General features: G+C 44.0%; 1 protein-coding gene across 6 annotated transcripts in view; it reads left to right on the top strand.

Annotated features, from left to right (window-relative positions):
* The window catches only part of Ebf2 (EBF transcription factor 2), a 196,140-nt gene that overhangs the window by 123,011 nt on the left and 46,895 nt on the right, over positions 1-26,234 (top strand). For all 6 annotated transcript variants that reach the window (XM_052190497.1, XM_052190499.1, XM_052190496.1 and 3 more), the window contains one exon: positions 15,376-15,457. In XM_052190497.1, the coding sequence (XP_052046457.1) occupies positions 15,376-15,457 (82 nt within the window). The remainder of the gene's footprint in view (positions 1-15,375; positions 15,458-26,234) is intronic.

Raw genomic sequence — 26,234 nt, 5'->3', positions numbered from 1 at the left:
CCAGTGCTGGGATGGCTGGACCCTGCTTTTCCCATGGGTGGTGGGGATTCGGATGCAGAGCCTCCTGAGCAGGAGCTCAGCTAGGCTTCTTACCCACGGAACAGTCCTTACCACTGTTTTTCTTCTGCTCACTCTGGCATGCTGAGGGCTAAGTTTAAAAGGAGAGGAACAACATGCCTGAGTGTTCCAGTCCGTCTGATTTCAAGGCTGCTTCCTCCACAAGGCATGGCGGATTTAGAGCAGCCCATCCATCCTGACTCATGCCTGGGACCAGATGACTTCCATGTCATGGTGTTGGGCCAGAGCCATTTTTAGGAGTGGTAGTTCTGACAGTGAGTGTAGGGAGGGCCCGATGTCAGGTCCCTGGTGTCCCAGTCAGCAGAGGACGCTGGTTAAGAGTGGCTTTTCTCCCGGGATGGCTGGGCTGGGTCTCGTGTGTCATCCCCGAGGGAGTGGTGGCTTCTCTTTCCCATGCTTCCAGGCCTGGCTTGCTGCTCCTTGAGAAAGCAGAGAGGCAGCCTCGTGGCCTCTGAGTGAAGGGCTGGGATGTTTCACTTCCAGGTCAGCTGCTGACTCCCTAAGGGAAGAGTTTTGTTTGCTTGTTTTTGTTTTCAATTTACCACATAGGGAGAAGTCACAAACTGCACTCCTAACTGCAAGGCCCAGAAGGTTCCTGTGGATAAAAGGAGCTCTCCACTTTATCAGACCATCGCCTGTGAGACGAGTTGGTCATACAGCCCAACCCACTCATATTTGTGTGCGCTTGTGATACTGGGTGTTGATTTGAAGACATCGAGCTGTCTAGATGAGTACTCTACCACTCAGCTACATCCTAAGCCCACTTTGTGTATCGATTCAAATTTGGTCATTTATTTAATTACTTCAAAAATGTTGAGATGATTCTTTTGGTTTATGGGCATTTCTTTATTAAAAGATGTGTGTGTGTGTGTGTGTTTGTGTGTGTGCGTGCATGTCTCTGGAGGCCAGATGAGAGTATTGTGAACTGCCTGAAGCTGGTATTAGGAACTGAACTCAGCTCCTCTGCAAGAACATCTAGTGCTCTTACCCACTGATCCCATCTCTCTGGTCCCATAGGAACTTTGCCGGTGGCAATGAGAAGTATGAAAATCTCAGCTGAGTTTGGAGCAGTAGTTGCAACTTTTATTTTTTGTTCAACTGTCTTTCACAGTGTGTACGTGCATGGAAGGTAGTCCAGAGACTTCCTTAGAGCCCTGGTGCTCAGGTTCATGTCGGCTTTGATTTCCTCATGGGACTTTTTGTCTGAGCTTCAGTTTTTAGAAGAGAAAATGAAAGAAGGCAACTCTAGACATCTGCTTTTCCCAGAAATGAAAAATGAATTATTGGTGATTTCTGCAAGATGGTTGTTACTAGTGCAATATTACAAATCATAGGAAACTATGAAATAGACATATGTTCATGCACATACATATTTACATACATACATACATACATACATGCACACTATGCACACATGCTGGGGATAAAGCTAATCTGGCAGAGCGCTTACCTAGCATGCAGGAGGCTTGAGTGTTGTGGTGTATGCCTGTGATTTTAGCATGTGGGAAGTATAGGCAGGTATCAGAGGTTCAAGGTCATCCTCATCTTTGGCTACATAGTGAGTTCAAGACCAGCTTGGGCCACAGGATGCACACACACACACACACCACACACACCATATACACACACACACACACACACACACACACACACACACACACACACACCACACACAGCAGAGAGTGAATTATGGGAGGAGAATAAGAGGAGGGTGATGGAGACCCTGACCTGAGGCTGAAGGCTGGGTTAGGGAAGGAAAGGGGAGAGGGAAAAAAAGTGGGAGGGACGACTGAGAGCCACAGGTGTCAACACAAGAATGGAAATGTCACAGTGAGCCCCAGTACTCCGTGTGCTCACTAAAGACCATTTTAAAAACAAGAGTAGGCCCGGGAAAACGTTCTCATGGTATGTCAAAGAAGTTTCTGGCTTTGGTACTAAGGTCTGGAAACCTTGCCAAAGCTGATAATTCCTGCTGAGTGAGTAGAGGTTCTGAAAGCCAGCAAAGTTTGTACAACAAATTGGAAAATAAATGTATGATTCCTCTAATCTCATGCAGGCTGAGGGGCTGGGGTCCCATTAGACTAAATATGACCATGGAGTCCTTAACTCACAACACTCTAGAATATTATTAGCCATATCCGAATGCTTTTGTATCAAACTCTTGACCTGATTTTTGTCCCAGTTTCACTTTTATATCCTCTTGGTTTAGTTCTTCTTTAAAAAAAAAGTTAATTTTTTTTTATTTTATGAAAGCCAGTTACCTACCTCTAAGTAGTAGAAAAATCTGTTTTGCTAAGGGAGCCGCAGAATATTGAAATACCCGGTCCTATATTTTTATGTGGTTGGCAAATGTAGTCTGAAGGTGGCTAATGTGATACCCAACCTGGTGTTAATGGCCAATGATAATTCTGTTTGTACCACCTGCTCCTGCCAGGGCACACATTCTCCCTTTTCCCTTTTTGGCTTGAAGGTGACACTGACTGTGGATGTGTCTCTATGACTGGAGGTGAGGCCGGCTGTCAGATTTGCCAGATGAACTGAGATTGCTGTCGTCATCTCTTAAAAACCCCACTTAAAAACCACACATTCTGAGTGTGGGAACTGGGGAAAGTTGGGTTAGGAGATTCATGGCTTGTAAGGATAAATAAATGAGGAACTGTGCTCAGGAAAGGAGATCCTCCTGGTAAAAATTAAAATTAGAGAAGTTCCTTAGGAACTTCTTTTAGGGGAGAACCCCGTCGCTGATGGCTTTAGCTAACCATTTTAAGGCTGCGCATTTCAACGCTGCACGGTTTCAGTTTCTCCTTCTCTCTAATAATTGCCCGGGAATGACGCACAAGGAGCTAACTCCATAGTCAAAGACAGCTTCCTCTCAGAGGAATATCCTCTCTCCTAAGAGCATATAATTTAAGATTTACTGGGCATTGATGAAGGAAAAAAAAATTCTCTAAACAAAAGCCTCTTGCCCATTCATAGGTAGGACTTGAACCCTGTAAGTCTTTTCAACTCTCAGGTCTGAGCCAAAAAATTCCAGGGACTATTCAGGCCAGTACTTCATGGAGGAAGACCTCCCCCCCCCCCCCATTTCACCTTTGAGTGTAACCAGTAAGCATGCTTCTGTTTCAAAAAAAAAAAATCCAAAAAGAACCAGACACACTCATAGTCTGAACTGTAAAGAAACTAGATTCCAGTTTTTCGAAATGACACACCAGACAGTCCACAGAAAGCCCTGCACACCTTTATGGGCTCCAATGAATCTCGTTGTTTTTTAGTTGGTTTTTTTTTTTTTTTTGGCGGGAGGGGGGGATAATTTTTGTTTTTTATTAGCATTGTTAAACCAGTGTTCCTTCCAGGGAGCCACTACTGGTAGCACACTCCCTGTCCCCCTGTTCCCCTGTTTAAGTTTTAGGAACATTTTTATGAATCATTTAATCTCTTTGAGCAGGACTGACCAGAAGGGCTTCTCGGCAATAGGGACCCTTAGTTCACAAAAATTGTTATAGCCTTTCCCAAGTGTTCCCAAAAGATATATTTTTGCACTCGAGTTAGTTGTTCAAGAGCCCCGTGAGGTAGCTGATAGAACCTCTTTCTCCAAATGAGGAGAGGAGGCCCCTGGTGTAAATGACCTTCATGAATATGGGGTTGATCTGTGAGTGTGCATCTGTCATCTACTTCCTGCGTAGGCCAAGAGGAGGACCAGCAACTCATTGTCTCTTCTCAACCCACCAACTAATTCATCTCTTATTTCTGGCTACTGTTGGGTTCTTGGTAGTAGGAGGGTGCATTTAATATGTCAGTGACCCTGGGAAGGTTGTTGCCTGTTTTAAGACAATAAGTCTGTTGAGGCTTCACTATTTAAAATAAAATAACCACAGTGACAGGAAACGAGGCGCTTTTCAGGTACATCAGTTGACAGAGTGCTCTCCTAGCAGGACGCTCTAGAATCGTCCCCAGCACTGAACAAGCTAGAGCTAGTGCCAGCTTCTACCAGTGCTTCTGAACCTTCCTCCTACCAGTGACTCTTTAATACAGCTCCTCGTGTTGTAGTGACCCCTGTGCCCCCCAAAATCATTTTTGTTGCTACTTTATAACTGTAAGTTCGCTGCTGTTATGGATTATATTGTGAATATCTGTGTTTTCTGATGATCTTAGGTGACTCCTGTGAAAGGAGGATCTTTTGACTTCCTCATGTGGTTGAGACCCACAGGCTGGGGACAACATCCAGTCTAATCCTACCCAGCAGTGGGGAGACAGAGCCAGAGTGATCCGAAGTTCAAGAGAGCCAAGTGTACCTTTGTAACCAGTCTCAGTGCTTCAGGCTAGGCAATCCTTAAGTCACTAGTGATACTGTTTCACTCTGTGAAAAGCTCAAGCTGTATTTTCTCCACAGTGAATTTTTCCTTTTCTCTGAAGCTTTCTTAACCTCTCCGTGGTCATCCAATGGGTTCCCCAGGCTGTCTCTCTAGTCTTTTTTCAAATTGCCGGACTACCGGTCCAGCCTGCCTCGGCCTTCCGCATCCTTGTTTTGCATCAAGTGTTTTCACATGTTCTCTTTCTAGGCCTTGAGCTCTCCTGAACATGGCTTCTGTGGAGTTGGGGACCAAGATGAAATTTCCTGCTTTTTCATAAAACTCTACAGTTTTGCATGTTCAAGTGCACAGATGCCTAGTTTGAGTTTGGATTTTCTTTTCTAGACTGGTAGTTTTGGATTTTCTTTTCTAGACTTGACTGCACTGCATTGAAGAGGGACCTTCCGTTCATTGTAATCATCACCAAATGGATACAGTACTAATGGAACTTAATTGTTTCCACTAGACGGATCTCGGGTGTTTTTGGCAGCCAAAATGAAAATGATTCCAAATACCATCAAAGAGGCTTCTAAGCCCCCAGCATGCACAGAGTGTTTTGATATACAGTGCAGTGTTAATAGCATTATCTCATCTAATACAACATACGGTTACTTTAATCCTCTCCTGCCTCTCTGATCTTGGAAGATCCGACAGATAGACGGCAAAGAATGAAACACTATATACAAGGAGACAAAGGGAGACCTAGTCCCCATCCTCTGGGTGTGATTTTTTTTTTCTTTTTGATTGTTTGAGTGCTGGCTTCAAATACGTACCATTATCAATACTGACTTCTGCATCTTCCATGCTAGTTTGAGTTTGTGTGCGACATCAAACATACCTTTTCACACATGTTCCTTCCAGATTTTTTTTAACACTTACTTAGCAGTTTATAGAAGGAAGTGAATGATCTCCTCAAGCTGCTTACAAATTAAAAAAAAATCTGTGCTTATTAATTATGCAGGATTAGTCTAATTATAATTCAGCAAATTAATTAGCGACAGAAGGTGTTCTGAAACATTGGAGTACATTTGCATGTTAAATGGAGAGGCTAGTCTGTAATATATGTAAATTTATGCATGGCTTCATAGTTTAATTTAAAAATTTGCAGCTGCATATGGTATGGGAGCAGGTGAAAAGTCAGATTTAGTTTAATGACGCTAACAAACATTGGATGGTGTCCTGTCTGAGCAAGAGAATGCAAGATGCACTCGGATCTGCTAATCTCTGGATCTGCCAGATGAGCTAATGTTACAGAGATGCTCAAGGTCACTGGTGAGTGAACGCATAGACGCAATAGGTATAAACTCAGACCCAGAGAGGGCGAGCAGGGAGAGCGGTGCTGGTGCTGGAGACTCGCTCATTCAGCGCTCCTCCTCACTTTCTCCTGTAGTATGGAGTTTCCTCCACTACCTTTGGTTTAAGGAGAGGTGCATTCTTGTCTGCTGAAATAGGGCTATTGCTTTTCTTTTCTTTTCTTTTTTTTTTGGTTTCCCTGGTATCAAATCTGGCAGGTGTAAAATAGCTGTCCAACCTTGATTCCCTTTCCAAATATTCACATTTGCACTTCATTTCAATTTCCCGGAGTCGTGGGAAAGTTATTACTGAGTTATGAATTAATGGTAGGGTAGAGAGTTTTACACACTGGCCTCAACCATCTGGCAAAACAGTAAAAACCAGTGGACCAGGCAGCAGCAAAGGGCTCCTGGTGTAATCGGTGTTCACTGCTCAGCCTAGCAGAGATGAGTTTAGCTGGGAGGGCAGAGAACCAGAGGGGAAGGTGGGGGGAGGCCTGGATTGACAGGGACTGGGGCTGAGGACCCATTAAGCCGATGACTGGCTAATAACTTCATTTCTCTCCTTCATGTGAGGAGTCATTGTAGTCGAAGGAAGATAGAATTGTATCCTCACTCTGAAGTCTCAGTGACTTTGTGTGTGTGTGCATACATATGCATTCGTGTGTGTGTGTGTGTGTGTGTGTGTGTGTGTATAGCAAGTGTGTAGGTGATTTGGTTTTACTGGGTTCTTTTTCCTTTTGGCAATGAGAAGGGAAAGAAAGGGACAGGGCAAAGAAAGAAGTCCTGGTTTGAAAATTAAAGAAAGATTGAGGTGTGGCTCAGTGTAGAATGCTTGCATAGCAGTTGCAAGGTCCAGGCTTTGGTTCCCAGCACTGGAATTAAAAAAAACAAAACAAAACAAAAAGATAAAGGAAAAGATAGATCTAAGTATGTTGCCAGGATCCCCCAGAGACACCTTCAGAGACAATTAAAATGACAAACTCATTCTTGGAGTCTGCTTCCTTTCCAATTCAAGCCCAAAGAGCTCTGTAATCAGTTTCATTAATGGCATCGAATTTTGATCTGGGTGCAAAAACCAGAGACTTTTCCTGAGAGACGTTTTCTCCCATGATGCTAAATAGTGGAGTTTAGGGGAATAAGACTGGATGCAGAGTATGATACAAATGCCCATGTAGAAACCTGGTCTTGAGCAACTAAAGTGTGTTGTTACTGGTCAGGATTAAGAGCACAGCAAGAAGAGGTGAGGCCCCTGCTTATACAGCTTAGTGGCTTTGTGCAGTCAATTGTTCGCCACTGGGGCTGTGGGAGACCCTTCAGAAGATATGGGGGAAATAGCTTTGAAATAAAGTCTATCAATACGGGACTCAGATTTACACAGTGGGGGGAAGTCCTGCCTCCTGGTGCCTAAATGAATACAACAGATCCTACCCAGGAGGCACCATGTTGAGGAGCAGAGATCTATTGCCAAATGGAAATGCCTCTTCCAGGAGCTTGTCATTGAAGTACACAGGAATGGAAAATGATTCTGAGGGCCTCTTGCCAGCTAGGAGCTATGTGTATACTCTGATTCCTGACCAGTTTCATTGCAGTGGGAAGACTCTCACCAGCCACCTTTCATTGGTTTTCTCCTGTATTCTTGTTGGACTGGATTAATTCAGTGTTTTTATTTTCCTCTTGAATGTGTCCCCCAATAATTAAGGGAAGATCAAGTAGAGAGTACACATTGGCGTTGGAGGGACACCCTGTCCTGAGACAACCAAATCTGAGTTTGCGGCAACTCATTGTGGAGTAGTGATGGCTTAAAATATAGTGGGGAGAGTGCTCAGCTGGTAAAATGTTTGCTTGCAAAGATGAGGATTTAAAATTGAACTTCAGAACCTGTGAAAGAACCGGGTGTTCTAGCATGTACGTGCGCACTGATGCAAGTATGTAATCCTAGTGTGTGCTGGTACTTGCCTGTGATGCTGGTGTTGGGGAGGTGGTGTCAGGAGGATGTCTAGGGTTTGCAGACGAGCCAGCCATATCTAAGTGCAATCTATCATGCCAAAGAGAGACCCTGTCTCAAAAAAAGCAAGATAGGAATTGATTGAAGAAAACATCATTGACCTCTGGCCTCTATATGTACTCTCATATGTTCCTCTGGCCCCTACATGCATATGCATATGTTCACCCACAAATATCATGGGAGTGGATGGTGCCACACAGAGGAGAGGGATAGAAATGTGCCTAGGAAAGGACTCCACCCCACTGTGTGCCAGGCACTTACCCAGACATTTTACACGGGCAGCAAATACCTGCCTTGAACACTCCCTAATTTCACGATGAACCTTAAGCAATAATCACACTGCTATTCACAGTGGCCTCGAAGTCACATGACAGAGGTTTGGTGAGGGCTCCCCTTTAGCTGCCACATATGACCCTGGAGTTATCAGCTGTCAAAGGAAATAGTTGTTTGGTCTATTTCAAAGTCTCTACCATCGGAGAGAGCACCCTTTCTCTTAATTACTTAAAACTCAAGTTTAGTGTTTTCTAAGATCGTGGTCAGTTTCCCATGAGCCACGTATTCTTCCTCCATGAAGTTTGTCGAACAAACGGTCTGCATCTTCCTCATTCCATGGAGCAGCTTTCCAGGTTTTCTTTAGGGTCCGGCAGCTCTTGGGGCCACGCTTCCTTAGCCTATTTGAACTCTAGAGATGTCTTCTAAGTGTCTGGTGCAGTTTCTATTTTCTTCTACACACTTCAATGTCCTCACTGGGTTTCCAGAGCTTTCCAGACCCTGATAGAAACAACAAGCGCTTTCTGTTTATGGGCTTGTTTGGTTTTTTGCAAAGAGAGGAGTGACTCCACACTCGTTTCCAGAAGACATTGACATGATGGCCCCAATGGAGACCTGTAGGGCACATGTCCCCAAAGCTAAGAGCTGCCTGGCAATGTGTTAGGAGCCTGAACAGACACCCCGTGGAGTAATAATTTTCTAAGAGTCAGAGAGACTGGAGCGTGGTTCCCCCTCCCTCTTCCACAGATGAAATGTTTTCACTTTGGATAATTAATCTGGGAACTTTAGAGAAGTTTTAAGCTTCTCTCTAGAACCAGGACGTTAATGTACCTAGTCGCAATCCCAAGTCGTAATGTCCAAGTCGCAAGGACTTACTGAAACCACACATGGCAAGTGATGTCACAGGCCATTCTTACGACTGTCAGCATAGACTTTGAGTCAAGAGGGCCTAGGGAGGTGAGAGGTAGTTGGAAGCAAGAAAGATTGTTGCTTCAAAATATTTCTGTAGCCCTAGTGTGGTGGCACGCACCTTTAGTCATCACGTGGGAAACTCAGGCAGGTGAATCTCTGCGAATTCGAGGCCAGCCTGATATACATAGTAAGTTCCAGGCTATCCAGAGCTACATAGTGAAACATAGTGAAACTCAAAATTTTTTAAATTTTCAAATCCCAGGAGCCTTTTACTGAAATAATCCAGGCAAATTCATGTTAACGATACTTCCGTTTCTTCTTTAAAAATGTCTGAGTAGAACAGGGAGAGTTCTCTCTGCTCATGTATCATGTTTATAGTTTAAATGCTTTTGTTTTCTTTTGAAATTCAGTGGAGAAGATAGAGCATCAGCTTACTAAAAATGGCTGCGACCATCCCTCATCATCCCTAACCATTTCACTGAAATTATCGGATTGCCAGTCAAGTTAGACAGTCAGGACTTTTCAGCCACCCTGCCCATGAGTCTATTGGGCCTTCTGGCTACCTGCTTCAACCTTGCTTAGGCAAACCTCAACTACCAACCTCTCCCATGCTACACCCACAGCTTGCTCCTGAGGTGACAAGAAGCCATTGAGAGCTTGACCATTCCGTCTCCCTTGCCAGCTGTCAGAGCTCTCACTGGGTCCTTAAAGCTTCAGGGCCCTGGATGGACTCCTTAGGGGTCAGACTTTTCAAGGTTACTTTATCTTCAGGCTAAGGCTTGGCCTTATGCATCTCAAATTTGAAGTCTTTTGGAGGTATTTATTGATTGATTGATCGATGATTGATTGATTGATTGATTGATTGATTGATTGAAGGCTCAGCCTTCTTTTAAATTCTGGAAGGCCCAGAAAAGACCCTAAAAATCTAGATTAGAGAGAAATTTCTGGTGTTTGTCACTAGTCACAAAGGAAAGGCAAACCCACGAAGGCTTTTTCAGAACTAAAAGCAAGGTCCATGTGTCTATCCAGCACAGCTTCTCGCCTTGGCACTAGAGAGTAGATTGCTAGATCTCCTGAAAGATGGGACTATATGGAAAATCGTAGAAGAGAGGACCCATCCATTGCTTTTCCTTGGCACTCTGTCATCCAGTGTGGACATCCATACATTTAGTTGCTGAAACCCTTTAAAGGAAAGGGGGCTCTTGTCTTTCTTGAATCACACATGAGCAATGAAAGCCAACTGTATTTTAATTTACCAGGCTTTTAAAAAAGCTTTGATAGCTAATCTAAATAAAAAGTATCTTCCTCAAATACCTTTGACCAAAGCAGGAGATCTGTATCCAAATAATTGTGCCTACAATTCATTCCTTGGCGCAGCAGAACTGTCAACTCTTAGCTTAGCCTCTATGGGGATAAAATCCTTTGGTGGTGTGAGAGACATTGAAGTACAGCCTTATCACAATGAACTACAGTGTCTAAAAATTGTTCTTATTTTGGGTTTGTACCACAGCAAGAGCCAAGAGTTGAAGCTCTACTAAAAACAAACAAACAAACAAACAAAGAGACTTTATCTTTTTATGTTTATTTAATAACATATCCATCATTTTTATTATTGGTATAATATATATATATTGTGTTGAATATAGTAAAAAATAAAAATAGAAAGTGTCTTCCTCAGAAATCAATGGACACCTACCTTCATGTATCCACATGGAGTATGAGAACACAGTAACCACACATTAGGCTCAGCTTAGAGAGTCTGCCTGCTTCTGTAGCCATTGAGTAGATATAGCATTATTGTTCTTGGCCTTTTGAGCATGTGTGGTGTCATGTTGTCTATGGCATATGAGACATGGTTATGTCATGACAGCATCTCTTTCTAGAACATAAGAAGTTAGACTGTTCTTGTTTGAAGGGAGTCAGGAATGAAGCTTCAAGGGAGTCCTTTTTCATGGAGCAAAGTTCTTTGTAATGGCAGCTGTTGCTAGTGTGCATCTCCTCAATGTGACCAGCTGTACATGGTATTCTTTTTCTTGAGTCTTCTGTGGTGGGTTTTGTGACAAGGTTTTGCATTAGAAAATTTAAAGAAAAAATTAGCTCTGAGATTTTAAAATTGGAGATATGCCGAACAGTCTCTTCCATAAGCCCCGAGAAGCAGGACACTCACTGCCTATGATCCTCAAATCTGAGCTCAGAGTCCTAGAGTCTGAAAAGGATGCCCAGTAGTTGTCTTTCCTGTGATTTTGTGGTACATCTGCCTCAACTATTGGGCATAGAGCTTAGACCTCTATTGTACATTTAGTTTGAAATTCAATTTCTACTCAAGATGGGTCAGGACAAATCTAAGCCATCTGAGAATTTCATTGTGTTCTTAAGCAATGCAGAATCTCCTACTATCCCAGAGATATTAGGAAAGGAAGACACATGTTTCCTTAACTACCATGTAATAAGCTTGGATCTTATTCGGACTTATGTCTAGATGTTTCCTGAATTATGTGAGACTCTGGAGCAAGCACATTTGGAGTGGTTTTGTTGTGTGCTTCACAAGGCCGAGACCTTTGCCGCTGGGTGTGACCTTTCCAGAACACACTAAAAGCACATTAACCAACTGAGACAAGAAACAGAACCAGCAGAGGTTTTCAAAGTCAAGGGCGTCTTTCTTGGTGACCATGTTTGGCCTAATGTTTTCTTCTTGGGTTGTAGTGGCACTTTCTAGGGAGGGTGCCAGATTCTTCCTTCTTCATTACCCTGTTCATTTATTTATTCTCCCTGCCCCACTCATTTAGATAACCTTCTAGAGAGACAAACTTAGAGGCTCTATTGAGATGTAGTTTACCTATGGTGATGCTGACCCTTTGAAATGGGTACTTGAGTGTTTTCAAGTATATGCTGGTGATGATGCAGCCGTCACCGTGGTGTAAGGAACAGAGAGCACCAGATGGCGCTGGTTGCCAGAGAGATCCAGGTTTCAATTTTATGTCCCCACTGATCCCTGACAGTTTCCTCAGATACCTGAGGCCTTCATTTCCTGTGACTCATGAGATGACTCTTCACTGAGAGAATTATTTTGAGACTTAAAATGGTGCCCTGTATACCAAGTACAATATAGTGTCTCTTTCTGTATGGCCTCACTTTTTTCGGGTTTCAATTACCCATGGCCAACTGTGGCCCAAAAAATATGAAATGGGAAATTCTCAGCATGAACAACTCATGGATTTTAAATTCCTCTACAGCGCAGTGGACTTTAATGACTATTTGGTTTCTTTTCTTTTGTTGTCAGTACGGTTCTCATCCCAAAGCAGCTCTTTCTGGAAGGCTCTCACCGCCGCCCCTTATTTAATTTTCCCTATCATAGAACATTGATGTTGCAATGGACTCCAGAATAATCCACTTAAACGTTTCCTTAAACAGTCAGAGAAGCTAAGGCCCAGAAAAGGGGAGTTCTGGTCACAAGATCAAGGCTAGCTCGATTCTAGCATGTGTTTGTTAGAGTGGAGCAAAGCCTTCTGGGACATGGCACTGCCCCCGTGATCCAGGAATCCAGATGGAATGCCAGGCTCTGGAGTCCAGTCGTTGACCCTGTGTCTCCATACCTCTTTCTCCAAAAGCAAGGCTACCCCTGCTGTTGTTTGGGTTCACTAGTTAGGAATGTTGTCAGAAGACTGGCAAACTGCAGCACGCTAAGCGCTTATAATATCTATGAAGTCACTGTTGTTTAGAAAAAGTGGAAACCACTCCCATTCTGAGGGGAATCAGCACATTTGGTCTGAATCTTGGAATTTTTGCGGGGAGGATTCCATTTCTGAATAGAGAGGACATTCTCCAGGCACCCCTGGTTTTGGAGGCATCAAGACTCAGGGGATTCTGAGAGAATCTGTTCATTGCAAGTTTCTCTGTGGCTAATAGGTGATATGGATCATGAAGAGTTTTGTATCAAGAAGTTGGGAAAGGGGCTGTGTGTGTATGTGCATGTGTGTATCTGTGTGTGCACATATGTGGTGTGTGTGTGTGTGTGTGTTTGTGTGTATGGCAGAAGGCATCAGTAAAATATTGAGGGAAGATTTGAAAATGTTTGTAAGCCTTAGAATTTCTTTTTAATTAATTTTTAAATTCACATGTAAAAACATTCACAGCAGTACTTCCAATGCTCTCCAGTTAGCAGTTATATATTTAATAATGTAACATTTCCCCCATCCCCCACTCCTCTTTTCCACTGCTTTTTTCCCCATTGTGAGCCAAACACTATATCCTTGGTATGCAGGGGTCTGCTGTTTAGGTTACAAACAGCCCTCAGAAAAGCAAGAGAATCAAGGTTGGGTGTTTTCCATCCAAAGAACTGTTTAGGGGTCTAATTTAAAATGAATAAAGCCTTTCACCAGGCCAAGTGTTTCCCTAAATCAACTGGATTTTATGTAAACATTTATCTCTTTCACACTTTTCCACCTACCACACCATTCCCGTAGTAATGGCTCGGTGAACATTAATGCTTTCACCAGATCCTTTTTTGGAACAGGAGTGGGGGAGGAGAGGGACGTGCACACAGGGCACGCAGAACACATTATCCGGAGCCCAGTTGTTGAAAAGCAAAAACGTAAAAAACCGAGGAGCAAATGAGAAGATGCACTCAACCTGGCTTTGACATGGGGAAAGATGTAAATGGCCTCTGGCAGGTTCGTGTTGGGGAGCAGATATGGTGTGGGGTAGCTGTGGGTGTCTTGTTTGGAAAGAGTCTCCAGCGAGCAAGGCAAGATTATAGTAGATCCTCGGAGCAGCTCTGAGGGTTTGTAAGTGGTCCTGGCTGGTGAGTGTACGACTACAGACACATTTCCCCACCCAGAACGAAAATGCTTGCTTTCAGACCTGACTTGAACAAAAGCTTCTCTCCTTTCTAAGCCCACCCAAGTGAGCCCAGGCAGACAGTCCCTGGACTTTGAAAGCTGGAGCAGGTTATAAGCGTCCCATACCGTGCACAGCACTGAACTGATTTCTTTGCCTGATCCTTCTGGAGAATTTTGATCAACACCCCCTCACCGCCATGACACAGAAAGTCATGCCTGACCTCCCACATACCCTATACAGGATAGCCCCAGAGGCAAGCCCAAACCAGATGTTAAATAATGGAAAAAATTTAACTGTCATTTCCAAATTTGAACCCAACCTTATTCATAGATAGGGTTGGGAACGTGTTGGCCAGTGTTTTTAGCAAAGATTAAGAGGCCAATACCCCCCAACGCCCCCACCCCCGTTACCTTACTGACATCTTCTCATTGGTTTGTGTTTTAGTGAAACATATAGTTAATTGGAGTGCTTTCAAATTCTTTTGTGTGGTTGTTTTTTAAAAAACAAAAAGAAACAAGCAGAAGGTCATGTTAAGAGCCTCTCACCAACCCGTGCTTTTAAAATAGAATTTTCCTAAGACTGGTTCATTTCTACTTATTTTTATTGGTAAATCCTGGGGAAAATATATATCTTTTCCTTTAAAGTTCTAATTCAAGGCATAGATGCGAGAGTTCTGAAGGGACCTTGGGACTGCGGTAAAATTTCGTTGTCATAGTAACAGAAAGGGAACTAGGCCTAGCTCACCTGGGACTTCAGCACTGCAAAAGCTGGATTTTTTTTTTAAAGGACTCTGCAAGTGAAATAAATGAAAAACTTATTTATTTTGAAACAAAAAAAATTTAAAAAAGGAATGTAGCAAATTGCTACAAAGGTTCCTTTTGCCATATTTCTCGACTGGTGCAGCCGTGTGGCTTGAGATGCCCAGTTTTGCAATGACACAAATCATTTAATGGAATACGGGCTTCAAAAAAGAAAAATCATGTCTTACAAACAATAACCACAGATCATGAATCGTGTTCGTCTGGATGTCTCTAGAGGGACTGAGGGGTCGTTTTCCTATTTGCTATTAATCATGAATGCCTGGGGTCTCCTGGCCTGGTGGACTTAAGCTTTAGATAATTATATAGTATTTTATTATTTCTGCACATGTCATGGGAAACTCTGAGACCACCTTCAGGTGTGAGTTCAAAGATACTGCGTGGCCAGTGGTACAGACCCGAGGAGTCCTAGGTTCTGGGCCTGGTCCTGTCATTTTTAACCCAGTGTGATACTTTCTGTCCAGCAGGGGCCACTGCTGCATTCGGAGGCCTCTTTTGCAGACTGGAGGCTGCACAGATTTCAGGCGGGTGGGTGTGCAGACCAGAGCCCAGATTGGGAACCGCTTAACAATCCCCCACCGTGATGGAGCAAGGGGCCCTGAGCTCGCCATAGAAAACATCCAAATTTGCAAATTACGGAGGGTCAGCAACGCGCCTCACCCAGGCTTGGCTGGTTGAAATTCCCCAGACCTGAAACACAATCACCTTTTTTTTCCTCCTCAAATCAAATCTAATAGAACACAGATAGAGTCTCTCGTTTAAAAATGTTTACTGAAAAAAAAAAGTAACACATTGCTTTCTCTTCACAGATTCTTTTTAAAATTTTTCCTGAAGTGCAATCAGAATTGTTTGAAAACAGCAGGAAACCCAAGGGACATGAGACGGTTCCAGGTAAGGGGCCCTGAGGATCACACCTATTAAATAAGTCACCCTATTCTCTCTCTCTCTCTCTCTCTCTCTCTCTCTCTCTCTCTCTCTCTCTCTCTCTCTCTCTCTCTCTCTCTCTCCCTCTCTCTCCCTCTCTCTGTCTGTCTTTCCCCCTCTTTCCCCCTCTCTCTCCCCCCTCTCTCTGTCTTTCCCCCTCTCCCCCTCTCTCTCCTCCCTCTCTCTCCCCCTTCTCTCTCTCTCTCTCTCTCTCTCCCTCTCTCTGTCTCTCTCTGTCTGTCTTTCCCCCTCTTTCCCCCCTCTCTCCCCCCTCTCTCTGTCTTTCTCCCTCTCCCCCCTCTCTCTCCTCTCTCTCTCTCTCTCTCTCTCTCTCTCTCTCTCTCTCTCTCTCTCTCTGTCTGTCTTTCCCTCTCCCTCTCTCTGTCTCTCTCTGTCTTTCCCTCTCCCTCTCCCTCTCCCTCTCTCCCTCTCTCTCTCTGTGTCTCTGTCTTTCCCTCTCCCTCTCCCTCTCTCCTCTCTCCCTCTCTCTCTCTGTGTCTCTGTCTTTCCCTCTCTCTCCTTCTCTCTCCTTCTCTCTCTCTCTCTCTCCCTCTCCCCCCTCTCTCCTCTAACCCACCCCTTGCTGACAGTGCTAGCCTTACAAAAGATAACATCGATGGTAACCTCCCTCTACCAGGATGGAGGCTTTTTTTTTTTTTTTTATCATTTTGTAGTGTTTAGGGTTTTATTTTTGTTTTATTTGTTTTTTGTTTTGTTTTGTTTTGCTTTGCTTTTTGCCTCTACTGGCAGAGCCTCCTGGGAGAGGCACCAGCCCGAGCTCGAGATTTGATTTCCAGCCCTCAGGCTGCCCCTTGCACTCGCAGCTGCCCGCAGCAGGAGCCATGTTCTAGATACTCAGCCACCTTGGGACTTTTCAAAGCTGCTTCTCTGTGTTTTCTGCAAGCAGCAGCCTGGGTCTTCCTTTTCCACCAGTTAACTATTCGGTGGTCTCTCAGCTTGTTGGAAAGTAGCAATGCAAACAGCCATGGTCACTTTAAGACCGCAGCATGACAACAAGACCCTGGGGACGGTGACCCAGCTGCCTGACAGTGAAATCTGCCTCCGATTTCATCACCTCTGCCACTGACAGAGCTGAGGAGACAGCTAATAAACAGAGCTGGAGCAGAGTGTTGGGTTAGAGTTGGGCAAGTGCAGCCACTAGGCTCCCCTCTGATGACCAGAGGACTGTATTTAACTCAACGAATGGTTCTTCTGCCATCCGTGCCTGCCCTGAGTATGTGGAGCTCTGTATAGTTCCCTGTAGAGAATAAAAATGTATGGCAGCATGGCATTGAAGCACATGACTCAATGGGGTGAGAAAGTGGGGATGGCTAGACTGGTCCCTCAAGAGAGGGAAGGTTCTGCTCCCAGAAAGAAGATATGAGAACCAGGAGGACTGGTCACAGACCTTCCCCAGATCATGGGGGGCGCAAGTGCCAAACTTCTGGCTTTGTGTTTCGCTGTGGCCTTGAAATGGGCAATTGTTTTTCCATGAGGAGTGACATCTGTTTACTTCATATTGGACCCCAGCAGTTATGACTGTTCCTGCCTGTCATTGGGAGAGTGTCTATGGTGAAGCCAAATGTCAAAAGGGTGTTGGGGACAGAAATGCTCAAGAACTAACAGGAGCCCGCGGTGTAGCTCAGAGAGAGAGTGTTTGCTTGGCTTGGGGAAGCTCTGGGTTCAAATCCCCAGCACTGAAAGAGAAGAAACTACTGCAGTGGGCTGAGTTTTCGAAAGAGAAGAAAGTAAACATGAGAGAAGGGAAGGGAGGGAGGAAGGAGAAAACGCAGACAGAAGAGAAAAACCATGAGGAGTGCTGGGCATTTGCTAAGCCAGTGCAAATGCTTCTAAATGCTGTGCAGAGCCACTGTGCTGCAAACCACAGCAGGGGTAGCCAGTCTTCTTGCCATGGCCAATAGATTTTGTTTAGTCTATCATCTATCTATCTATCTATCTATCTATCTATCTATCTATCTATCTATCTATCTATCTATCTATCTATCTATCTATCCATCCATCCATCCATCCATCCATCCTCTATCATCTATCTACCCATCCATTATCTATCTATCTATCTATCTATCTATCTATCTATCTATCTATCTATCTATCTATCTATCCATCCATCCATCCATCCATCCATCCATCCATCCATCCATCCATCCATCCATCCATCATCTATCTATCTAATTTTTCTGGGTTTTGTTTTTTTTTAGACAGTGTTTCTCTATGTTGCTTTGGCTGTCCTGGAACTTGCTCTGTAGATCAGGTTGGCCTCAAACTCAGAGATCTGGCTACCTCTGTCTCCCCAAGTATTGGGATTAAATGTCTGTACCACCACTGCGTGGCCTAATACACACACACACACACACACACACACACACACACACACACTATTGTAATGATATTTAATGCTGTCTGCTTTTCTCCACTCCTCACTCTGATTTCAATGCTGGTTCATAGGAAGACAAGCAGAAATGCAGTCACATTCTTGGAAATCTGCAGGAAGGTCCCCAACTCTGGAAATTTACCATACCCAGGGTTCCAAATGTTACTACAAAGTTAAATATTTTTTTTTCCTAAAAAAGAGTCTCAAAATGCTACCAGGAGTAAATATTTGCCACATTGCTGGAAGAAACACAGCCTAGAGTAAAAGAAGCAGGCAACTCTTATGCTACTGCAGTGGGCAGAGTTTTTAATTTGAAGAGCCTTTAAGAAATTTATGATTTTCACCCCCACCCCCCAGTTTAGAACTATCTTAATGAGTCAAATGCACACCAGCCAGTATTGCTTCTTTCTTCAGGTCTTTGCTAAGTGGTGGTTACTCTGCTAATGTGTTTAACTAGCTTAGAATTAACAGTGCTGACTTCAGAGTCACCAGAATGCCCCAGCCTTTCTGAGTGTAGTTTAGCTTCCTCACGGATGAACAAATAGTGTACAGAAAAGCTTATGAATTCTAGGATCAGGTTATCTCCAGGGCTAACATAACGTCACTTGTCCACATTTTAATTCTATGTTAAGGTGACATAAGTGTACAACACACATCTTCATCCCGACTACTTTAGTGTGTGCGTGTCGGTGGCTTTAACACTTTGGCAGTGTTGTGTGACCACCACTTCTGATTTCAGAACATTCTCATCACCTTGCGAATTACTCTGCATCCCACTTCCCGTTTCTTCTCAGTTACCTGAACACCACTGATCTGCTTTTTGCCTTTATGGGTTTGTCCTGGAGATTTCATGTAAATCAAATCTCACCATATTTCAGGGGCCTTTCACGTACTGTAGTGTTTTCAAGGTTGGTAAGGCAACAATGCCGTGTTCTTTTTAACAGCCGAATACTATTCCACTGTGTAGACCACATTTTGCTTACCCATTATTTTGTTAACATTTGTGTTTTATGCCTTTAAAGCGTCTGTGAAATTGAGTTGTTTTTGGAACATATGTTTCCGTTCTCTTGGGGACCGAGCTGGGAGTAGCATTTCTGGATCACAGGGTAGGTCTATCTTTAACTTTTTGAGAAACTGCCAAATTCTTTTCCACAGTGGCTGCACCAGTTTGGATTCCTAGCAGTCATGTGTGAAGATGCCAGTTTTTCTAATTTCTCATGGCTTTATTATGTTTTTAAAAACAATGTATTTTATTCATAATTGTGTGTGTGGAAGTCAGTGCAGTGCTTGAAGAGGCCAGAAGAGGTTGTTGAATCGCTTGGAGCTGGAGTTAACAGGCAGTTGTGAACCACCCAACATAGGTGCTGGGAACTGAACTTGATTCTCTGCAAGAGCTGCCTGTGCTCAGAACTGCTAAGCCATCGCTCCAGACCCGTGCTTTATTTTAAAAATGAGTCACCCTGCATCAGGAGGGTAGAGTCTCATGGCTGTTTCAATCTCTCGGTCCCTCACAACTGAAGCAAGTCCTGCCGAACACCCTTTGATATAGTTGCTTATCTCCTTTGAAAGATGCCCATTTTATGCCCTTTGCTCGTTTTGAAACCAGGCCTTCTTTTTTCATTGATGAGCTGCAAGAATTCATTGTGTACCTAAGATACATAGTGGGGTTCCTCCTTAGATGTGTGACCCAGCAATTTTAGAATCTTCTCAGATTTCAGGAAGAAAGTAATGGTCAACAGCAGCTCTTTTGCACAGGGAAGATTTTCCTGAAGAAGGGACTGGCCGTGTGCTGTTCCGGTCAACTGAGAAACCAGGGTCGGATTTCAAAGGTGACACAAGGCCAGGGACAGTAGGTGAGGACAGAGGTGGAGGAGCCATCTACAGAGAAGGCCTGGATCACATGTGTCATCCAGATCGACAAGAGTGGCAGTTTTCTGCCTCATAGTAAAATAACTTCTGCTAGTGATCAAACACATATTTGGTTGAAGAATGCTTTTGTGCAGATTTGAACAGAATGCAACTATTTCTTGAAAAAACCATGAACCTAATCAAATACCTTCTCATTTCCTAAAACTAATAGTACTAAGAATCCTTATCCCCAACCCTGTGAGTCATTGAATAAGACTAAATCATTATATGAGGTATATTTCCATGACCGAACCAATCTCGTCAGTTCTGTTCAAATCCTAAAGGCTATAAGATGTGTAATTAATTGATGACAGTTGGCTGTGGAACTATCTGGGTCTTAGTCCTTAACTCCAGTCCCTTTGGGGATCTGGTAAAGGATGTGACCTTTGTGCCAACATGAAACTAGATTTTCGTAAAAAGCTTAACATTATAGAGAGTCTCCAGAACATGTCCCAGGATTCCATGGGCTCCTGTTCTAAAGCAATGAAGTTCATCTAGTACCAAGTAGCATCTTGTTTAAGTGAGACCCTGATTTCAGCACTCTGTCCACACAGGGCCCTGCCCCAATCGCTCAGCCCTTCTCTTGGGTTTAAGTGTTACCTGTTCCCAGTGACTTCTGACTCCATAACCCCGAACTCCATCCTCTTTGGATGTGTAGCCAAAGCTTCAACTGCCTTCCAGAGCATCTTCCCTCCAATGACTACTGAGCGTGTTCTCAACTTGTACCCCCTGATTAATTTTCTCCTCTTCACTGGTATCACTTCCTCCTCCTCCCCAGTGTCTGGCAAACCCACCCCTCTCCTGTGATGGCTCCCTCCATTCTTACCTAAACCAATCCCCTGTCAGCTCTAATGACAAGTGATCTATTAAAACACTGCATTGTTATCTACTGGCTATCAATATAAAACCCAGATTCTAAAAGGCTGATAAGATACCCTGCCTCAGTCTCTCCACCTCAGACAAATCTCTTCCACCCTGCTCACCCCAGGAAGCTCCCACATGTCATCATGGTGACTCACACACACACTCCACTGCTTTGTCTTCCATCTTAGCATCTTGGCACATGCTCACATCTCTAAGATGGCATCTTGGCACATGCTCACATCTCTGCCTGATAACCCGTCACTGCTGTCTAAATGCTGACTCCTCACCCTTCAGGATCGCATCTGCATGTCACCTTCCTAGTGGGGCATTTTTCAGCTCCTCGGAACTATTGATTTCTTGGCCAACACACCATTCTCCACAACCTCTGATAATTACCACATTTTCTGGCAACTGGTATCTGCCTCTCCAGCATAGACTGCTTGAATGAAGTTTGTGTGGTCTCACCTGTACATAGAATCATCAAGACACTCTGGAGAGCTCATCATACTGTTATTCACTCAATTTTTAAGAGAGTAAGGAAGAAAAAAAAAGGTGAAGAGAGAAGTTAGGTTTTCCAGGGAACCAACCTCCCCCCCCCCCCCCCCCGAAAAAAGGAAGAACACTGATGCCCAGTGTAAGGTAAGTCAGACTGAGCCCCATTCTTTATTTCTCTGCCATATGGCTAGAGAACAGGCGGCCAATAAACCCAGGGACAAGTCAGCACATTCCCCCCACGTTTACATTCTAAAGCACATGTGGAGTTGACAACAATTTTGTGCTCACAGTTGCTCGGTCTCCGTCACTGATAGGCAAGCTGGGTCTGTGGCAGATCAGAGGGAATACCTGCATGCTCTCATTCAATTAGTTATTCATCTACAAACATCATGGAGAACATTCCATGTGCTTCTAACCAGTCCCAGACTGGAGACCTAGCACAGGCAACAACACAAAGGCAAGCCATCTCTATTTTCAGTGGGATGCAGGAAGTAGAATTTGTGAGTGCTTTCAAATGCTTTCCAAAGACCAGGTCTGCTTCTCTGCAATCTTTTTTGGAAGGAGCCCTGCATGGTGTAGTTGTCTTGGTAGCGCCTGTTGGAGCTCAGCCGTATGTGGTCAGTGACTGTGACCCAGAGTTCAGTTATACTCATCATAGTAACAACAGTTAAGTGTGAGTGTTCTTCCCAGCAGTTTGCAGAGCTATGATACCAGAAGATCTGCCACTCAAGACTGGGCACTTGTTTCTATAAAGAGCTGGGGTGTCTTCCACACTAGAGGCAACATTGGATTTTCCATTAAGCTAGTCTGGTGTTGGTTTCGTCGATTTTAAATATATATACTACCCCCAAATCATTTTTGATATGCGTCTTACCTCCAAATCAAAATGGAGGGCAGAATTATCGTAGGATAAATATTAGGATAAAGAAAGGGGCTCCAGATATTTTAAAATTATGCCCCAATCAGTCCCTTTAAGTTCCACCAAATGATTTGTTTTTAGTTCCAGTGGACTTTTATTGAGATAAATGAACAGCAACTATAGAAATCAAAATTTTACCAACTGTTTTTTTTCCCTCTCACCTTCCTAAGCTCAGCAAAGACTCTAGTCAATGTCCATTTTAATTTGTATTGCTATGTTAGGCAGAGAACCATGCAGGTGTCATATCCTCATTGACCTTAAGAGATAAGATGTAACTCGACACAGAAGGACACCTGAGTTTCTGGTATAAGAAAAAGTTATTTATAGGCTGGGTGGGGAAAGATGGAGGAGCTGATCTTGTTCTTGGACTGCATCTACTCATACAGGATGGATGGGGTATATAGATGAGGCATCCTGAGGAGATTTACAGGGGCTCCAGGGAAGCCGCTGGTGCTTTAGGGAGCATGCCTATAGCAGGCCTCTCAGACTTCTGAAGCAAGAAATGCGTGGTGCTGGGGAGACCAAAATCTCGGACACAGATCTGTGGGTGTAAGAACTGACAGCCATGGAGTAGCTGGATAATACGAAGGTCCTCATGTTTATACTGCAGCATGGCTCAGCCACACAAGAATGATGGAGAAATTAGCTTCTCTGACAAAAACACCTCGTCCACACAGCTGGGTGTTCACCATTAGTCTGTTTGACTGAATGAAGCAGGAGCAAAGGCCACGGCTACTCATGTCTTGGAACCGGGCCAACATCTATCCAACAACCCCTTATGATTTTTTTTTAAAACCCTAGCTCTTATATAAAACTTTTTAATGGCACTACCATCTATTTTCCTTAAATAAAAAAATGTTGAATGTTTCTCTCACACCCGTTGAAGAAGGAAAGGAGAGTTTAAATTAACTCCAAATGGTATGAATTTAATAGAGCCCCAGCTGCCTGCAGGTTTCTTCAGTGCAAACCTCTTGGTCGGAGAGCTACCCCAGCTGCTGTGTGATCTCGCAGCCCGTCCTATTTGAAAGTCACCGTGCTACCAGACCACAGTTCTAAACACATAATGAAAACCACTTGACTTGGGCTCCTCTGATCAGCAGCTGAGCTCGTGATCTGGTCATAAAGCAAACTGGCTAGTCCTAGGGACATCAGTGATCTCAGGAGTTGAAGAGAAAAACTCTGAAGGGCTGATGGGATTTTTCCTCTGTGAAATGCTTTTTCTTGTGGAATGCTGTGAGCTCCTTCAGGCATCTCTTTGCTGTAGCAACCTTGCCTTCACACCTCTTGACATCTCAAATGGAATCAGGGTGATACCAATTTCAACTAACATACACTCCCCCCCCCTTTTTTTTTTGAGAATTTTGAGTTCTTTTTTGGGAGAAAGGGAACAGATGCCCAAGCTGATAGTTACTCACATAAACAACTTTTAGTGAAGGATATGCCAGACTTCAGACAGGTGAAAGCAAATTCTAAATGCTCAAATGTCTCAGAGGATGTGAATTTGGGTGCCAGACATGACCCCTGTGGCCATCCTAGTACAATGAGATACAGGAATGCAGACCAGAGCTTTTTCAGTTTTGCAACAGGAGCTTTTAAAACTGCTTATGAGGAGGTTGTGTGCTTCTGATTTTTGATGGACAGCAGGTGACTCATGAAGTCCTTTGGGAGAGAGTGTAGTGGGAGAAAATTGTGGCGTCGAACGAAGAACTGCATCAAATGTATTATACGGCTCCCGAGAGGCTCCCAAAACTTTTGCTAGTAAAATACCGCCCTGGACTACGACATCCTTCTTGGCACTCAGTTTTGATGGGGAAAGCAGTGAGGCTGACAGGAGAGAGCAAGGTAGGGTGGCATGGCCAGTGTCTGTGGCCTTTGAGAAGACGGGAGCTGAGAGTCGTGAAGCAGATGAATGGGCGAGAGGCTCTCTAGGGACAGCATGAAAAGCTGGCTAAAAAAACAGTTCTGCCTCTTTATTTCGCTACATATTCAACTGGATTTTTTTTTTTGAAAAGCAAGTCTGACCTAAAACATTTCTAGTAAGTATAAAAAAAGAACTAAAATAATTGATGTGAAAATAAATACAAGTTTTATTTTGAAGCCACGTTTGCCAAAACAGCCCAGTGGAAGACTTTTGTGCACAAGACTCTGCCTAGGTTGGCTCTGGGTTTTTGCTTGGTTTTGCTTCCAAGTCTGAATAGCACTGGGGAGATAGCTCAGCCGATCGAGAACCTGTCTTGCAAGTCTAAGGACCCGACTCCTATTTCTAGAATCTACATAAAAAGCTGGGGACAGTGCAGATGCCATCAGTGGGTGACATGGGAGGCAGAGGCAGGCAGGTCCTCAGAAGCTCACTGCCACCTAGCCACCAAGCACTTTGCCTGCTTGGTGACGTCTCAGTGAGAGACTTTGTCTCAAACTAAAGTCAGAAGGCACCCGAGATGGTCCTTCAATATTACAGGATCTCACTACCCTCCAAAACCTGCCTGGGTGCACACACGTGTATGTGCACAAACCCATCATGTGTGTCTCCTCAACTTGGATAACTCAAGTTTTAGAATTCTTCATGACACTGTCTATTGAGGTTGTCGGGTCAGGTTAGTTCCTCTCATTTTGGGGCCTCAAGGGTGTTGACTGGTGCACAGTTGAGTTTTTGTGGCTATATTGCTGCACAGGGAGAGTCTCTGGTGGTGTCTTTTGTTTATCTTGGTCCATCCTCCTCGTAGGCTGCTTGACGCATTCCGTGCCTAGAAGCTTGGCGCCAGCTTGGTGGTGCCCTACAAATGGTGCACGTGCACATATGTAGGCAAACACATAGGTCCATAAAGTGAAACCCTCGATGGCTGGTTGAAATACAGCCCTGTCTGGTCAGTTATAAATAATCTTGTCAATGCTACAACTCTTGGTGTCAACAATCCCAGAATCCTTCTGCCTGTCTCTATGGCAACCAGTTTTGTGTTCTCCTGTTTGGGACTTGATACTTCACGGAACAGAAACTTTACCTGTAGAGAATGTTAAAATAGAGCCTGTTTCTAAGAATCCTGGGAATACTTCAGTATTTTTTTTTATGGAAAAAAAAAACCCACACTTGTGGGATAGGCGTTTTAAGGTAATTTGAGGGACTCCGGAGTCCAGTCAAGAAAGATGAATCTGGGCTTTAAATCTGGCTTGAATAGCCATGTGCCAACAGTGAGGTAGGTACCAGGAAACAAACTGCAGTAGCTGAACGGTTAGTTAGGTTGGGCAGCTTTAAGGAGAGCTCAGGCAGAACTGTTTCATTACACTCTTCTCATCAGTTCGGGGCATTAGCTAGCATATTAAAACCGTGATGCATAGTTCTTCCTCCAGTGTGGACTCCCAGCTAGGTTGTCTCCCGTGGAAGCGGTCTGCCCTGATCCCCTCTCAATTTAATGGCCTCTACGTCTCTTCCACAGGTGGAATATAAAATCCCCACATACAGTTGTGCTTTGGGAAAGCTGAAATAACATATATAGCAACCGAACAGTAATAAGGGGAAAGCACATCATGAATCTAATTCCATTTCCAGATGTAAAATGTCATAAAGGTTTTTCCCCCCATACTTGGCAGAACAACGAGAATTTTTGAGAGCATTTTATTTCGTTGCATGTATGCATGTTCCTAGGTAAGGCTATCAGAGAGGCCTCGGCAGTGCGTGAGCTATAAATGCCTCCTGTTACTGCCTTGCTGAGGCCCCACATTGAGCTAAGAGGTGTGTGACCCCCACAGAAATGGCAGGAGCCAGTGCCTGGCTAACAGTAGAATCTGGCTTGACTTTAGAGCAAGCACTTTAAAGATGTGGGGGTGAGGGACAGGGATGGGGGCGTGGACTTCTAACCAGAGTCATTACTCTCTGCAAACAATGGGATTGTTGTCTATTTCAAAGAGCAAATCACTTAGCCTTCCCACCCATTTTTCTTCCTGACTTCTTCATTTTAAATCATCCTCACACAGGCGCCTTTGGAGAGCCGCCTGGGTATGGGGTGAGAAAGAATGGCAGGAAGGACTAGATCATTCCCCCTGATTAACGTGAATCAACAAAAGTCATGTAGTCGTAACTTTGAGAATAGAGTTTTTGATAAATAGAGCAGTTCCAAAAATGTACTATGAGGTATAAAAGTAACCCACAGTGGAGAATGTCTGTTTTGATG

The sequence above is a fragment of the Apodemus sylvaticus genome, chromosome 8, assembly GCF_947179515.1.
Source record: "Apodemus sylvaticus chromosome 8, mApoSyl1.1, whole genome shotgun sequence".
NCBI classification, from domain to species: domain Eukaryota; kingdom Metazoa; phylum Chordata; class Mammalia; order Rodentia; family Muridae; genus Apodemus; species Apodemus sylvaticus.
The sequence above is the reverse complement of the archived record's forward strand: the minus strand, read 5'-3'. Positions and strand labels throughout refer to the sequence as shown.